This window comes from Marmota flaviventris, chromosome 6 (genome assembly GCF_047511675.1).
Source record: "Marmota flaviventris isolate mMarFla1 chromosome 6, mMarFla1.hap1, whole genome shotgun sequence".
Taxonomy (NCBI): domain Eukaryota; kingdom Metazoa; phylum Chordata; class Mammalia; order Rodentia; family Sciuridae; genus Marmota; species Marmota flaviventris.
Genome location: NC_092503.1, coordinates 11,864,324 through 11,882,068, shown reverse-complemented (window position 1 = coordinate 11,882,068; position 17,745 = coordinate 11,864,324). Strand labels below are relative to the sequence as shown.

Below are 17,745 nucleotides of genomic sequence, written 5' to 3'. Positions count from 1 at the left end.
ACAGATAGATGTAGAGCTTAAGATGAGTGCTGAAGTAAAATATAACATGACAATAGACGAGTATTGAATTACGACTAAATGTGAAAGGATGAAGTTGGAAAATATCTGCTGTGTTACTAACAAATTCTGCTGTTATTGTACCATTTTAAAGGCTTAAGCCAGGGGTATGCTTAAAACACATCTGGAAGATAACACTTGCTAACTTGCTAACTTTGGTCAATATCATGGTATAGAAGACTGCTATCTGTTTTATTCAAACTTAAGCTTTATTTCTTAACCTTGAAAATGTTGCCTGTTCTGTCATAAATTAAAGGACTTGAAACTGTTCTTTGATTTTTGTTTTTACTCTTTTTGCTCTATTCTTTCAGTTTGATTGTTAGTACTTATAAGAATAATATTTTAAAAATGCCCTTGAAAATAAATTCCTATTCTAATTGGTTTGGTGCGATTCACACATAAGTCCTGATCTTGCTTTGAAAAATTTTTAAGGACACATAAAATAATCAGTTTTAGTATATACTTAATGATATTGTTAAAGAAGAATGCTGACTATGGCCAAAATACCGACTATGTGTTATTGTGTTCTTTATTCCCATAGAGGAAAAATATGAAAGAAAAATAGATTTCGTATTACTGCCAGGATAAGTTCTCTTTCATTAAAAAGACATATTGAGGTTGAAATAAATAATTCTCAAGAGTTTTCTTAGTTTAGAAAAAGCATATGTACAAAGGTGATTTAAATTCAGTGCACCCTAAGGCCTAGGAAACTACTTTTTTGAGGATCATTTTGACATTTATTCTACTTTGAATGTGTTTGGAATTCTTTATGTATTTATTTTTTTTGAAAAGAACCTCAGGAAATTATTGTAACGTGATGCAACTCAAACAAAATTAAATGATATATCTAATCTGTTTCTTGCCTTTTATTAGTGAGAATTGCAACCACCTAGTGATTTATAGGAGAACTTCTGAACTTCTGCTTTAATAGCCATTTGGACATTACCAAAATAACTAAAAATCAAAGAACATTTTACTCAAATATCTGAAGTACCCTCTCTAATGTTCCCTGATTTCAAGTAAATTTGTATTTATGTACAAGTGCAATTTTAGATTGATAACTTTAAAAATTATTTAACATGAAATTTCTTTATGTGTTGGACTACTTTTAAACATTTTATTGTGATATCTGCTGTGTACAAATTTGCATTTGTAATTAAATTATCTCCCAACATTTGTGTGCTCTCAACAGGCAACTCCTCAAGATAGTCAAGAAGGGACATTTGGATCAGAGCATTCAGCGTCACCATCACAAGGGAGTAGTCAGCAACATTTTCTTGAACCTGAAACAAATTTGGATGATTCTATAGATATACAGCAACAGGTAAAAATAAATGCTTTATCTAGTCGTAGTTTATAAACTTATTTAAAGAAAACAAAATGTTGTATAGTGGTAAGGTCCTCATGTAGTTTTCTGAAGCGCCACAGTCCATCTGTTTTGCCTAGTAAGCAGTAATGTCATTATCATGAATATTTTTTTTAAGGCACAAATGTTATTATGTAACTAAATCTAAGCTGGGATTTTTATTTGTCTTCTTCTTTCTAGGATATGGATATAGATGAAGGACAAGATGGAGTGGAAGAGGAAATCTTTGAACAAGAAGCTAAGAAAGTGGCTGTTCGTTCCAGATCAAGAACTCATTCGAGATCTCGTTCAAGGTCCTATAATATTATTTAACAGTAACTATGTGTGAACTTTTTAAAATGTTGGCTTTTTTTCTTTCCATCAAGATTAAAAGATTTTTTTTTTTGGCTGATTTTTGAAATGTTATCATAAAATGTGTTTTAAAATCAAGAACGGGCTGGGAGTATATGTTAGTACACACCTGTAATCCCAGTGACTCAGGAGTCTGAGACAGGAGAATCACAAGTTTAAGGCCACCCTCAGCAACTTTTTACCAACTTAGAGAAACCTTATCAAATTAGACAGGACTGAGGGAGGTAGCTCAGTAGTAAAATGCCTCTAGGTTCAATTCCCAAGAATCCTCACCCCCTATTGAAAAAAAAAAAAAGGAAGAAGAAGAAACCTTTGTTCCATTTTTATATTGAGAATGTTTGTGCTATTGATTTGAGTGATTTGTATAATAATAGCTGTATCAAGAGACTGTATTTGGGTTATACTTGATTTGAATTAATAATACTACTAGGAAGGCATCTAGTTTAGGATATTATTGCCTCTCAACAGCCATTAAATCAAGCCATGTTTCTTACATTTCAGTTTACTTTATGATATTAAAAATGACCAGAAAAATAAAACTTCAAAAATTATTATTATTATTACTTTAAATGTTTATTCATTTTTTAGTTGTAGTTGCACACAATACCTTTATTTATATATGGTGCTGAGGATCAAACTCAGGGCCTCCTTGCAGAAGCTAGGCGAGTGCTCTACCACTGAGCCACAACTCCGGCCCCCAAAAATTATTTTGTAAAGCCATTATAAGAAATGTTTGTATTTATGGTCTCACTAGGCTTTAACTTTTTTAGTTTTTTTTTTTTTTTCCCCAGGACGGGGATTGAACCCAGGGCATTCTACCATTGAGTTACATCCCTAACCCTTTTTATTTTTTTGAAACAGTACCTTCCTGAGTTATGTAGGCTGTCCTTGAACTTTTAATTCTTCTGCATCAGCTTCCCCTGAATCTCTGAAATTACAGGCATGCACCACCAAACCAGTAATTTAACCACTCTTTTACATTTTTTAGACCCTAATTTTTATATGTGAATGTTCTTGAAAATTTGTACAGTAAATTTTAAAAAGTATTTCAGTATCACCTTTCAATCAAGCACTATATGAATTTTAGAAGTTGACCAACATTAAACTGAATTATTTAGTGGCCTACATTTTATAGTGAAGTCCTTTCTCAAATCTCATTCTTCTTCTTCCTCCTGATAGTGAATAATCGCCAAGACTCAGAAGCACTAGACAAATATTTGTGGTTAATGTGAACCTACCTTTCTCTGAGAATTGAGCACTATGTGTGTTTGATATAATGTTAAATATTTTAAGAGTTAGCTGAATATACATTTTCCCCCTCATTTAGAATTGAGCAGTGTTAAAGAAGGACAACATTGTCCTTAAAAATAAAAAGAAATGTGTTTTTTTTTTTTTGTATGTTTTTGTAGATCACCAAGGAAACGGAGGTCCAGGTCAAGATCTGGTTCTCGCAAGCGTAAACACCGAAAGCGATCAAGGTCCCGCTCAAGAGAGAGGAAGAGGAAGTCATCACGTTCATACTCCAGTGAAAGGAGAGCCAGAGAAAGGGAGAAGGAACGACAAAAAAAAGGATTACCTCCAATTAGATCTAAAACATTAAGTGGTAAGTAACATACTTCTGTAAAACTTTGGTTTCAATACATTCAAAAAATAGTTATCTCCTGTAAGTTCTCTAAACCAAACTATATTTTGGACTAAAAAATTGAAAATGGGTTAGGTAAATGAATGATTATGTCCTAGGGTTTTTTTTTTTTTTTTAATGTGACAGAAAAAAAGGAAAAGTAGATTCTACTCAAATACTAAGAGTGTTTAGAGTGGATTTTTTTTTTAATTTAATGCAAGTTAGGAAATATGACTTTAATGACACATAAAGCAGACCAGGTTAATGTCTATAGCATAATGCAATTTCTCTTATCTACAGCATCCTAACCAACTGTGAACACCAGTTTTATAGAAGTAATTATTACATGAAGTATACACTTTGTATGTGTGTGTAAAATTTACTTATTAATTTTGCAGACCTAGGGCTTGAACCCAGGGACTTCCTCATGCTAGGCAAGTACTCTAGCATGGAGACATGCGCATAGCCCTACTTTGCTATAATTTTTAAACCATATTATAAACTTGCAGGTTAATTCTAGATGAGGAATTCCTATTGTACAGGCTGTTTCCCTCTTTATATGTTAATCTTTTGTGTATAATTAGAACAGATTTAGTAATGGTTGAGTTTGTTTTAGGAGCAGACTAGGGGACATTCATATAATAGGATTGTTAAGGTATAGCATAATAAAATGAATTACTGCCAAATTCTGCAAGGGCATTCTTATTGGGTTGTCACTTCTAAGGTGAACTAGTAGACTATAGATGGGCACAGAGGTATATAAAATGTAGCAAGTTATGATCATTTGCTAAGAAGTAAACATTAATCATGATACCTAATTTCTGAAGGTTTCCAAATTATTTCTGCATGAGGGATAGATAAATATTTGGTATAATGTGTGCTACTAGAGCATTATGAAATTGCAGGCCTAAAATTAAAGGCAGCAACACCCATCTTCTGATTAAGTTTTGGCAGTTCGAGTAGGTCTTGGCTGTCTTCTGAGAATCTGGTTATGGGAGGTAGTATTAATTTAATATTGATATTTTATCTTCGTATGTGTCTCTTTGTTCCTTTGGGTGAGAGACTAAATGTAAAATTATTAAGTGCTGTCTGATAAAGGAATAACATCCAAAATCGCTACTATGCTTCCTTGCATGGTTACCAGTAGAACATTCAGAATTACTCATTAACCAGTATGAAGGTAGAGCTACTATTTAGAGTCTCTTTCATTTAGTTCTCACCTACATTGTTGCTGTCACCATTACATAGCTGTTGACCGTGGAATCTATTTTCTTTTTTTAAAACTTATTATTTTTTAATTGACACCCAATGATTGTGCATATTTGTTGGGTACAATGTGACATTTCTATTCATGCATACAATATGTAATGATCATGTCAGGGCATTTAGCATATCCATCATCTCAGACAATTATTATTTCTTTGTACTGGGAACATTCTTTTGGCTATTTGAAATGTAATAAACTTTTGACTCTAGTCACCCTACTTTACTATAAAACACCAGACTTATTCCTCTTATCCAGCTGAACTGGGGATAGAGCTCAGTGGTAGAGCCCTTGCCTAGCATGCACGAAGCCCTGAGTGCAATCTCCAATACTGCAAAAAAGTAAAGGGAAAGAAGAAAAAAAGAAGAAAATCAACTTTTTTTGGAACCCAGTAATCAGCTTTTTTCTATGCATCTCTCCCATACCTTTCCAATCTCTGCTAACCCTTGAATCCTTGTTCTAGTCTACTTCTATGAAATCATTTTTCTTTAAACTTCCACATCTGAGTGAGAAGATGTGGTGTTCTTTGTGTGTGTGTGTGTGTGTGTGTGCCCCCTTTATTTCTCTTATCACAGTCTTCTCCATTTTTATCCATGATCCTGCAAATGAGAGATTTCATTCCTTTTTATGGCTGAGTAATATGATGGAATCAATCAATCTATCTATGAATCATTTTTGTGGCACCAGAGATTAAACCTAAGTGCTTAACCATTGAGTCACATCCCCGGTCCTTTTTTATATTTTATTTAGAGACAGGGTCTTACTGAGTTGCTTAGGGCCTTGCTAAATTGCTGAGGCTGGCTTTGAACTCAAGGTATACTTGCCTTAGTCTCCTAAGCCGCTGGGATTACAGGCATGTTCTACCATTCCTGTTATAAATTTAGGTTTTATTACTGTTATTTTCATGAGTAAAATATCATACAGTAAAAAATAAAATTAGAAAATATAGTGAAGAATATATCTCACATTGTTAACTGCAGAACTCTTTTTACTCTGAAACAATATCATATTCCTCTGATCAATATTCTCTCTACATATAATAAACTCATGAGGTTGTGTTTCCCTGTTATTGGTGCTTAGAGTAGATTTTAGAACACAAGATTTTTGAAAATAGTCCAAGAAATATGAAGCATCAACAAACAGTAACATTCCAGGAATCAAGTTGTCCTCTCCTTATTTAGTCAGCCTTCATAGCAATGACAAAAATCAATAACAACAATCTAGAGGAGGAAAAGTTTTTTTTTTTGTTTCATTGGTTCATTTCATAGTTGGCCAACTCTATAGCTCTGGACCCTAGGTAAGGCAGAACATCATGGCAGAAGAGTTTGGAGAGAGCTCTGCATTCCAGGGACAAAATGTAAACCCTAAAGGCTCAACCCCAGTGACCTTCTTCTTCCAACCATATCTTGCTTGTCTACAATTAATGCCCAATTAATTCATGTTTGTGGATTAATCCACTGATTAGGTCACATCCCTTATAATCTAATTGTTTCATCTGAAAATTCTTGGGTTGTCTCACACATGAACTTTTGGGAGATATGTTGTATCTACAACTTCTCATGGGGTCAGGGAGAATCATTTTTGCTTCTTAGGAAGAATTGTAGAAAGATTACAAGAAAGAGCTAGGAAACATGAACAGAATTTGGGGATATTAAGTAAGACAGCTAGAAAATGCAAGACAGTAAGGAAGAGGAAGGAGCTAGTCAAATAACTTCATTAGTCTGCTAAGGGTTTGTGGTAGATTGAATAATGGGCCCCCAAAAGATATTTTACATCCAGTATTTCTGCAATTTGTAAAACATTTGCATTAGAAGGCAGGTAAGTTAGCTTTCTATCACTGTAACAAAATATAATAAGTAACCACCTCAGTAAGGAAAAGTTTTATTTTGATTTACAATTTCAGAGGTTTTAGTCATGGTTGCTTGGTCCTGTTGTCATTCAGCCTGTGGTGGCACAGTGCATCATGGGAGGGTGTACAGGAGACCACTTCACATCATGGGTCTGGGAAGCAGAGAGAGAGAGAGAGGAAGGGGTTGAGGTCCCAGTATCACCTTCAAGGGAAAGCCCCCAGTGACCTATTTTTCCTTGTATTAGGTATCACCTTCTAAAAGTTTCACCATCTCCCAATAGTATCACTGCCTGTCAGCCAACTCTTTATTGGACATTTTGCATCCAAATTATAGCACACAGTAAAAGAGACTTTGTAGTCCTTTTAAAACTAAAGCTCTAGGGGCTGGGGATGTGGCTCAAGTGGTAGTACGCTCGCTTGGCATGCGTGCAGGCCGGGTTCTATCCTCAGCACCACATACAAACAAAGATGTTATGTCTGCCGGAAACTAAAAAATAAATATTAAAAAATTCTCTCTCTCTCTCTCTCTCTCTCTCTCTCTCTCTCTCTCTCTCTCTCAGTCTCTCAAAAACAACAACAACAACAAAACCCTAAAGCTCTAATTTAAAATTTACAAATATTAAGGATCATGAGATGGAAAGATTTTTTTTGTTAAGTATTATGTATGTGTAGGATAATGCTACATGAGACAAAGAATAGCTAGCAGTGAAAGAACATTTATTAGTGTTCTGTGATAGCTAAATAATTTCTATGGCTTACTTAGGTCTGGAAGATGTTTGTGTTTTGAAAAGCCAGAGTGGAAGGACCCAATAATGATCTTGCCAACAATCGTACTTCAGTGTGAGGTTAAGTTGACTGCAGAATAGAGCCTGTCCTAGACCTGCCCTATCAAGATCAAGGTAGTCAGAAAGCTGGAAACTTCATTTTTAAAATGACATTGACATAAGTCCAAAGTCAGTATATTAAAACTTAGTGTCAGCTGTAATATAAGTATCCTCAATAAAAGGTGGTATTCATGGAGGCATAGTCCAGGTGAAAGTAGGCAGAGAGTCTACATTTTATTAAGGAAATAAAATGGTAACAAGGAGTTATAATTCAGTCGTCTTGCCCATGTCCCGCATAGGCAGTGGAATGGGATTCCCTCGGTGGAATGGGCTGGCTGAGAAATAAAAACTTAGAAAAAACTAGAACTCAGAAAGTAGTGTCAGAAGCCGGGCAGAATGGGCAAGCTGATCAGAGGGATCGAGCTTGTAGACTATGGCAAAATGGAGCCCATGCCTGCTTTATTTTTATCGAGAAACATCAAAGGCCTTCCATAGAATGTTCTTTTTCACCAAAAAAGGTTAAAGGTGGGCTGCTCAGTTCCTAATTGGTTATGCCCATTTCCGGAGCTACTATGGGGGATCTTCCTAGTAAAGTGAAGATAAAGGTCACATGCATTGGGCAGTCCTTTGCAGTGGTATAGTTAGGTATAGTTCCCACGGCCAAACCTCACTCTCCCTGGCTTCGTGCCAAGAGAAGATCCTCATTTCTCGGATGGCTTCCTGAATAGTCTTTCCCCCATTTAATCTCTGTGCAGAGTCTTATTATTTCCTTAATGATAAAGTAGGTAGTATGGCTTTCAGATTTATTTGTTTGTAGGGAAAACATCCACTTATTCATTCTAATACTGAAGGATATTTGAAAGACTAATTGGTAAGATTGTAATGGAAAGTGGTTTTAAAACTTTGTTGCACATTGTGGTCAGCTGGGGGAATTAAGATAAAAACAAAAACAAAACCTCCCATATTCTTGTGTAGCATGCCACATACCACTCACAGTCTCCTACAGCAGACACTGGTAAAATTGAGAACAGGTTGACACAGTGGAAATGTGACTGAATAGTTGGAATTGATTCAATCAAAAACATAACAGATATAAGTGTCCATTAATAAGTATTTTAAGTATATTATCATGAATTTTATCTGTCATTAATACTTTTTCCTCAAGTTACTTGAAAGAAGTAACTATATATCTTTGTGATTTAGGTCATTTTGTCTATTTTATTTCTTGACAGTATGTAGCACTACTCTCTGGGTTGGTCAGGTAGACAAGAAAGCGACACAGCAAGATTTAACCAATCTTTTTGAAGAGTTTGGACAAATTGAATCCATTAATGTAAGTACCAGCTTTTAAATGATAATTTGAATTTTAAAAGTCGAGCTTTTCACTCATTTAAAGAATCTACTTTAGTTCCTAGTTAAGCTTAGTAGTAGATTTTTTAGCAGTTTAGCACTGTATTTATTTAGTTTTGCAATACAGGTGATTGAACCCAGAAGTGCTATACTACTGAGGTACGTTCCTTTTTTTAAAATTTAAAGCAGGGTTTCACTAAGTTACCAGGACTGACCTTGGGCTTGTTATCCTCCCGCATAAGCCTCCTGAATTGCTGGTGTTACACCACCAGCACACCCAACTAGAACTTTTTTCTTAACATCAAATGTTTGAATTAGCAGGAACACTGTATGTGACCTAGTATTGTTTCCTCTCTCTTTTTTAAGATGAATATAAGAAACAGTCTCACAGAATAGTAATCACTCTCACATGGGCACTTGAGTGTAGTAGTTTACATGCTTCACGAATCATTCTTCAGATCTGTAACTAAGATTATTTTCCTATTGTTAAAACCTTTGTTCAGAAGTCTTGTTCAAAATAAAACAAATGTAGTTTTATCATCGATTGTTAAAGAGTACAGATTTTATATTAAGGATGATACTTCCCCAAAACAAAACCCTTCACACATTCCTTAGTTAATCATTTGGAAAAGTTGAGAGTATCACTAGAAATAAATTATTTGCCTTCAAACATTTTGGCTATACAATATTATTTCCCTTTTATTTGGTAGTATTTTATATATGGAGATACACATTTATTTTGTTTTAATAGTTCTTTATTTTGTACTCAAGAAATCTTAACATTCAATATTTAAGATTTCACATATGACTTAAAATGAAGCCAAATTAGGTTTTGAATTTTGTTTATTTTTAACTGAGTTAATTGTACATAAATAATATTAATAATACATAAACAAAATCAGTAAACAGAAGGACAGGGGAAATTAGTTGATTAACATACAAAAATTGGTGTATTAGTTAGTAGTCAGTGTTCTGTTTCACTAAAACTGTAAAATCCAACATGAATTTCCATCCTTATACTCTAAAAAAAAAGTTATTTTTTTTAAATAGATGATTCCTCCCAGGGGTTGTGCTTATGTCTGTATGGTACATCGACAAGATGCATTTCGGGCTCTTCAGAAACTGAGTTCCGGATCATATAAAATCGGTTCCAAGGTTATTAAGGTGAGATTTGGAGGAGCAGGGGATGGGAGGGATTTTCAACTATTTTTTGGCGTTTTTTTTGAGGGTGTGGTGGGTACTGGGGGATTGAACTCAGGGACACTTGACCACTGAGCCACATCCCCAACCCTATTTTGTATTTTATTTAGAGATAGGGTCTCATGAGTTGCTTAGAGCCTTGCTTTTGCTGAGACTGGCTTTGAACTCATGATCCTGCCTGAGCTACTGGGATTACAGGCATATGCTGCTGCACCTGGCTGTATTCATTTTTTTCTCCCATGGTGTACTGCCAGAGATTGAGCCCAGGGCTCAAGCCTGTGGAGCATGCACTGTACCACTGAGCTACAGCCCTTAGCCTTGTTTTCATTTTAATGTTATAGGTACAGCTCATCAGAAACATTCCTTCAGTATTGTTGAGTTACAGAATTAGATATAGGTAAAATAAGTCCAGTAACCAAACATTAGTCAAATTATTCCTTAAAACCACACTTGTACAATTTTCTGAGTAAACAAGGGCACCATTTTATGAGCTTCCTTTCTGTTTATTTTATTTGCCATTTCATGGCAAAGTTATTTTTGTAAACTCAAGTATAGCTAGTCATTTTCTTTCTTGGTGTACAGGTTTTGTTTGAATTGTAATAACTATCCTAATTATTGCTAATGTGAATTTGACCTTTTTATAGTGAAAACAATATTTGGATTGTCTCTGGAAATGTATTATTTTAGCATTACAGTAGGAAGTGGAAATAAATCTCATACACACTATACTAATGCAGATTTAAATTAGCAAAACTAATTTTATTTGTATTTGTAGTATTAATATAAAGTTTTGAACTTTTTGCATTGTTGTTATAGTACACATAAGAGCTTCCTTTTTTTCCTCTCCCCATTCCCAATAGATTGCTTGGGCTTTAAATAAAGGTGTAAAAACAGAATACAAACAATTCTGGGATGTGGATCTTGGAGTTACATATATACCATGGGAAAAAGTTAAAGTGGATGATTTGGATGGTTTTGCAGAAGGAGGCATGATTGATCAGGAAACTGTAAATACTGGTAAGAACCCTAAGGCCATTTTTAAATCCTTTTTTAAAAATATTTGTTTTAATTGTAGATAGACACAATAACCTTTATTTTATTTTTATATGTTGCTGAGGATTGAACCCAGTACCTCACGTGTGCTAGGCGAGTGCTCTACCACTGAGCCACAACTCCAGCCCCCTAAGGCCATTTTATTATTTAAAAAGGTACATTTAGAAGGTTGTATTTGAAATGGGATTTAGGGTGATAGAGTGATCTGTTCTATTTTGTTTACTGAATTCATCTCCCAAAGAAGAGGGAAAAGAACACTGCTGTGTCCATTGTATATGTTTAATGGGTCCTATTTCATAAGTCTTAAAAGCATAGTTAGAAAATTGTGGATTAGAAGTATATTGTAAATGTAGCATTCCTCATGTATATCTTATTTTTTGACACTTGTGTATGTGGAAGGTTTTTTGACTAAACATTTTTAATTTTTTGAGTTCAGTGGGAAATGAGAGCTTGAAAGTCTTTGAGAAGCTCTCCAGATTATTTTGAATATTGTCCATGTTGGGAAGAGCAGTAATAGAATTTGTGTTTGTGTGTGTGGGGGGGTGGTACCGGGTATTGAATTCAGGGACACTAAACCACTGTGGCATGTCTCCAGCCCTATTTTGTATTTTCTTTAGTGACAGGCTTAGCACCTCACTTTTGCTGGTTGGATTTAAACTTGCAATTCGGTTGCCTCAGCCTCCCCAGTAATAGAGTCTTCGTCTAAAAAGCTGCAATTCACATTCATGCAATATAATAATACTTCTGGAGTACCTACATCATTTGGTCTGCTTTTTTTTTTTAAAATTACCTTTTTTGTATTAAAAGATTTCAGTTATAAATTCACAAGATAATTAGCAGTTATATCCAGAAGGAAATATTAAGTTGATATTTGGGAAAGAATTGAAATATGATTGGTGACTTATTTCTTCACATTTTAGCTCTCATTAAAATTGGCTGATTTCCACAATATTTTTGGTCTTGGGCCAATGTAGATATTTTTATACAATTTCTTTCTGTTATTTTCTTGGTAGGAAATGTAGCTCAGTGTATTTTCTTGGTAGGAAATGTAGCTCAGAGTATGTGCTTAGCCTGGATGAAGGTCCTGAGTCCAATGTCAAGCAAGACCTTAGTTGTTTTCTTTGTTAGTCTCCCTTACCCCACCTCAGCTTCTTCTCCAGAACGTTCTTTCTTTTAATAGAGACTTTGGTTCTTTTTTTTTTTTTTTTTGTAAGTCCTAATTTTTGGAATGGAAATTATGACAGAGACTAATATACAAAAAATTATTACTGACATGAGGTATAGCACAGGGGTCACAGTTCATCGGTCAAATCCTGCCAGTGTGCTGTTCTGCACAAAAAATGTATTGAAATATAATAGTCTCACTTGGTTACCTATTTCATATGACTTGTTGTTTGCAATATTAGTTGAATGGTTGCAACAGGGAGCATATTGCCCACAAAGTCTGTGATACTTATATAGGAAGAGATTGCTAATCCATGTTATAATGGAAATAGATAATACATACAAAAAAATACAAACTGTATAGTGTTTGTGTCAATAAGTTATAAGAAAAAAAAGCAGAGAAGGAAGATAAGCATATGGCTGTTTAAGTATTACAGTTTTTAAGTGATTTGTAGGTCTGGTGGAGAGATAGTTATTTAAAGAGGTGAGATAGCCTCTGGGGGAGAATGTATTCAGTCAGAGGGAACATGAAGTGCAAGTCTATATTCAGAAATTTGGAGACTGGTATAGCTTTAGCAGAGCGGGTGAGGGAGGAGTATGAGATGAAGGCTAAGGGGTACAAAGGGGTAAATTCTTATTAATCTTATTTGATTTTTTTAGTCTAAATGAGTTGGAGAACCTCAGGGGGACCCATAGGGCCTCTTTGTGCTATTTTTGCATAGTTGTATTTTCAGGAAGATTTTTCTGTATTGGGTTAATACTTCCTTTGTTGGTCTCTTCTTGTATCTTGTGATGAAAATATAGATAAGGCTGGTTCCTTGTATATCTAACATCCTTTGTGATATATTTCTATTATATCTCTTCTAAGTGTTATCTTTAAATGTCTTGTTTATCAAGCTTTTTTGGACTCCTTAGTATCTGGGCAAAAACCTAGAGTGCACTGAAGTTGTAGATGTTTTCTAAAGTTTACCAAGGTAGATGAAGGATTTAGATGTGATATAGATGTATAAATAGGAAAAATTGAAAAGTTGCACCTATCCAAAGGAAATTAATTTCAAATATTTTGTTTAGAATGGGAAACAGTGAAGAGCTCAGAACCCATTAAAGAGACGGTCCAGACAACTCAGAGTCCAACTCCAGTTGAAAAGGAGACAGTGGTCACAACCCAGGCAGAGGTTTTCCCTCCACCTGTTGCCATGTTGCAGGTTAGTACTGTGTGGTTTTTTTTTTTTTTTCCTTCTTTTTAAAAAATATATGTTGTTTTACATTTCTGTATTTACTTATGTATTCACTATTTACTTTATAAAAACTTGGAGGAAATTGTTCAAAGTAGGAAAGAGGTCTTGTCAGTAATGTTAGGCAAAGAATTTTTCTTTTAAATCTCTTTAGTCTTTTTAAAAGATTTTTTGCTGGTGCTATGGTATCATTGTGCCAAACAAGAAGTTTAAAAAAGGTAAATGTGGAAAATATTGCCTCTGCAAACTTGCATGATTGTTTTCTTTGTTTAATGAGTTCTGGCTCTGAGACATGCACTATTTTAGGAACCTGGGGTTAGAGCAACACATTAGTGAGGGGGAAAAAAAATCCTGCTTTCATTTTCAATAGGGAAGAGAGAATGTAAAATATGAGAGAGATGCTATGGAAGGGTAAAGATAGTCTGAAACTGGTTGGGAGTGTCTGGGTAGGTCCTTATAATTTTAAATACAATGGCCAGGTTAGACCTAGTTGAGAATCTTAACATTTGAGCAACAAAGGTACTAAGGGAGTTAATCATGTGGATATCTGAGGAGGAGCCCACTAGGTAAAGGGAACCACCAATTGGAAGGCTGTATGCCAGGAACATACTTGGTGTGTTCCAGGTGCCGTGAAACTGTAAGTGGCTAAAGTAAGGCCAGTGAGAGGCAGGTTAGTGACAATAAACCTCTCTAAGGTCTTTGGTTGTCATTCTGAATGAGATGAACCATTGGAGGATTTTGAGCAGAGGAATGACTTGATCTGACGTGATAGTTTTAAAGGAATGTGCTGACTACTATTTTGAAAATAGGCTATAATGAGCATTGATAATAGCAGGGAGCCCAGTTAAAAACCAATATAGCAATAAAGGTGAGATATGATGGTTTACTCCAAATAGCATGCTAGTTGTGGCAGTAATCAGAATTGGATAAATATTAGACATGCTTTGAAGTTATGATCAATGGGACTTCTAGAAGTATTTAATATGGATTTGTGAGAAAAAGCAGAGACAAGGATTTTTTTTTCCCTGGTCTAAGATATTAGAAAGATGGATTTACCATTAATAAGAATGGAAAAGACTACGAGAAGAGTTCTTTTGGGAAGCACAGTTGGGAGTTTGTTGTTTTGTATGTGCATATTAAGTATGAAGTATCTTTTAGACAGTGAACTTGAGATGTTGAATAGACAGTTGATACAGTGGGAAATTTAGGTAAAGCTATGCAGCAGGTAAATTTTTAGGAAATTTTGTACCTAAGATGAGTAAAGGATATTCATGTTGGGATAAGAAGATAAATGTAAGAGAAATTTGAGCCATTCTAAAGCTGTTATTTCATGTTTTCTAATGGTGTGTTGTGACATTGGTAGGTATTATCTAGGCTTAATAGGAGATTAGTAGGCAGTTGAAAATTAATCCTAATATTCAAGTATTCAACCAGGCATCCATAATTTTACATCATTTGAATATAAGAAAGATTTCACAATCTCCAAGTAAATTATCTATTGTGTTTTATTGCCTTGCTTTTACCATAATAAGTATACTCATTGACAAAATTGTGGGGGTTGGTAATGATATTTGGTTGCTTTCCTAAAAGTCTACACATACATGTAAAATTTACCTTTAGCTATCCCAAGATGTGATCATTGCAAGTGAATAAACTGATAAGTGGCTTTTTTTAAAATTCCTATCCACTAAAGATTCCAGTAGCACCAGCGGTGCCTACAGTTAGTTTAGTTCCACCAGCATTTCCTGTGTCCATGCCAGTTCCGCCTCCTGGATTCAGCCCAATACCTCCACCACCTTTTCTGCGAGCAAGTTTTAACCCTTCACAACCACCTCCTGGTAAGAAATTTTCACATTATTATTTTGTGTTGCTGAGGATTGAAACCGGGCCTTTGTGCATGCAAAGCAAACACTCTACTCACCTTATTATTTGAACTGTATTTAGAATATCATCAAAGTTGTTCTTTTTCCAGGCTTAAATGTCAAGGAGCCAGTGGTTCTTAGACCTTAGCATACCAGATTTTGTTCCTCTAAGTTTGTAGATGGGCCAGAGTGTTTTCATTACTAATTTGTGCTCAGAAGGCACATTTCTGGAAGAAGCACTGACAGAGAAAAAGGAATTCCTTTAAAATAATTGAAGATAACAACACTTAATGTAAAACTTTTGGTACTGGGGATCAACCAAGGAGTTCTTAACCATTGAGCCACATCCCAGACTGTTAATTTTTTGTTTTGAAATAGGGTCTTGGTAAGTTGCTCTCTAAATTGCTGAGGCTGGCTTTGAACTTGCAATCCTCCTGCCTTAGCCTTCCAAATAACTGGGATTACAGGCATACACCACCTTGCCCAGCTGAAAGTTATTTATAATTATTATTTTTTGATCAGAAAGTTTGCACAAAATTCTGTAGATTGTTCCATTATATTAGAAATTATATTTTAAAATTCTGATTGAACTTGGAATATTTTTGTTGGCCTAATAAATTGTTGATAAGCAAAAGTGCCCAAATCAGTGCTTTTATGTTAAAACTATAAATTACTTAACACACATCTTTTTTTTTTTTTTAATTTTATTTTTTAGTTGTAATGGACACAATATCTTTGTTTTATTTTTATGTGGTGCTGAGGATCAAACCCAAGGCCTTGCATGTGCTGGGCGAGTGATCTACTACTGAGCCACAACCCCAGCCCTTAACACACATCTTAACAATTAAGTATATGTAATTGCTTTATAAAGCTTATAGAGCTTTTATTAGACCATGGAAAGTTAAAGGAATGAGGGAGAGATACAGGAATCAAGTGATTTAGGTATTGTTTCTCAAAATAGTTTTTAGGTTCATAAATTATTTGCACATTAAAAGAAGTACTTTGTTTTCTTTGATTTATATTCTTAACCATTGGATATAGTTCTTAAAAATGGTCAACAAGAGTAGAAAGTAAATTAATGTTGGACGTGGTGGCACACACTTGTAATCCCTGTGGTTCTGGAGGCTGAGACAGGAGGATTGTGAGTTCAAAGCCAGCCTTAGCAACAGTGGGATGCTAAGCAGCTCAGTGAGACCCTGTCTCTAAATAAAATACAGAATAGGGCTGGGGATGTGGCTCACTGGTTGAGTGCCCCTGAATTCAATCCCCGGTGGGGCCCCCCCGCCCCCCTCCCATGCCCCCAAAAAGTAAATTAATCTTCATAGAATGCTTTATTTTTCAGGTTAATATAAAAAATTTAATTGCTGTTTAATATATAATATAAAATTGAAAGATTTTTTTAATACTTATTTTTTAGTTGTGGTTAAACAAAGTACCTTTATTTTATTTATTTATTTTTATGTGGTGCTGAGAATCGACCCCAGGACTTCAAATATGCTAAGGTTAACGCTCTACCACTGAGCCACAACCCCAGCTCCTAAAATGGACAGATTTTAATAAGAATTTTATCTTTAATATTTTAAATGTTGAAAAATCTTTCCTGTTACTGAGCATGGTGGCACATTCCTGTGATTCCAGCAACTTGGGAGGCCGAGGCAGGGAGATCACAAGTTCTGGGATGGCCTTGGCTGAACCCTGTCCCAATATAAAGAAAATCAGAAGGGCTATGGATTTAGCTCAGTGGTAGGATGCTCCTTATTTCAATCCTCCAGTATCACAAAAAAAGAAAGAAATTACTCTTTTCCATTATTTTCTGTATTCATTTGAAAATGAAAATTTCTGAAGCTATTGTGAAATTATACTTTTAATAATTATGCCACATAGACTTGGTAAATTATTTTCCATCATTGAATTTGTTGATAATATCTTCATTTTTATTACTGTTTTCTAATTAAGTTTACTGGTGGCTTGGTTTAAAATAAAAAATGCAAAGAATCAGATTCATAGCATGATCATTTGATCTTTAAAATAATAAAAAAGGCAGTATTAAAATGAAAACTTATTCCAGTCCTCAAAACATATTGTGTCTCTAAGATTAATGAAAATATTTTGATCTAATGGGTAAACAGCATATGTATCAAAGAACTAAAATGGTGTGTCTCATAGATGACATTGCATATAATGTGATCAGTAGTTTGAAATGTGTTTCACTGTCCCCATGCACACTCTGTGCTTAATGTAAATAGGTTAGCTGACTTGAATTAATCATTGGTTTTATAGCAGCACAGAGTGTGTCTCAGGACTTGAATGAGTAAATACATAAATGTGTTTATGATCAGTATCTCCCTGCTTAATCCTAATTTAGGATTTAATAAAGTACATGCTTTACATAAATGTCATTTAAAAAATAGAAAATATATGCACAAATATGAGGGCATAGTAATAAACAGTGGAATTTTGCTGGATGTGGTCATGTGCACCTGTAGTGCCAACTGCCCAGGAAGCTGAGGCTTGATGGATCACTTTAGCACAGGAGTTCAAGGTCAACC

The 17,745-nt window shown here is 34.8% G+C and overlaps 1 protein-coding gene across 5 annotated transcripts in view; it reads left to right on the top strand.

Moving 5' to 3' along the window:
• The window catches only part of Scaf8 (SR-related CTD associated factor 8), a 189,958-nt gene that overhangs the window by 62,380 nt on the left and 109,833 nt on the right, over positions 1 to 17,745 (top strand). For all 5 annotated transcript variants that reach the window (XR_011707688.1, XR_011707689.1, XR_011707690.1 and 2 more), the window contains 8 exons: positions 1,250 to 1,381; positions 1,604 to 1,716; positions 3,184 to 3,377; positions 8,565 to 8,665; positions 9,733 to 9,846; positions 10,743 to 10,899; positions 13,171 to 13,304; positions 15,028 to 15,172. Coding sequence is in view for 2 of the 5 variants with exons in the window: in XM_027939433.2 (XP_027795234.1) it covers positions 1,250 to 1,381; positions 1,604 to 1,716; positions 3,184 to 3,377; positions 8,565 to 8,665; positions 9,733 to 9,846; positions 10,743 to 10,899; positions 13,171 to 13,304; positions 15,028 to 15,172 (1,090 nt within the window). In the remaining 3 variants the exon portion in view is untranslated. The remainder of the gene's footprint in view (positions 1 to 1,249; positions 1,382 to 1,603; positions 1,717 to 3,183; positions 3,378 to 8,564; positions 8,666 to 9,732; positions 9,847 to 10,742; positions 10,900 to 13,170; positions 13,305 to 15,027; positions 15,173 to 17,745) is intronic.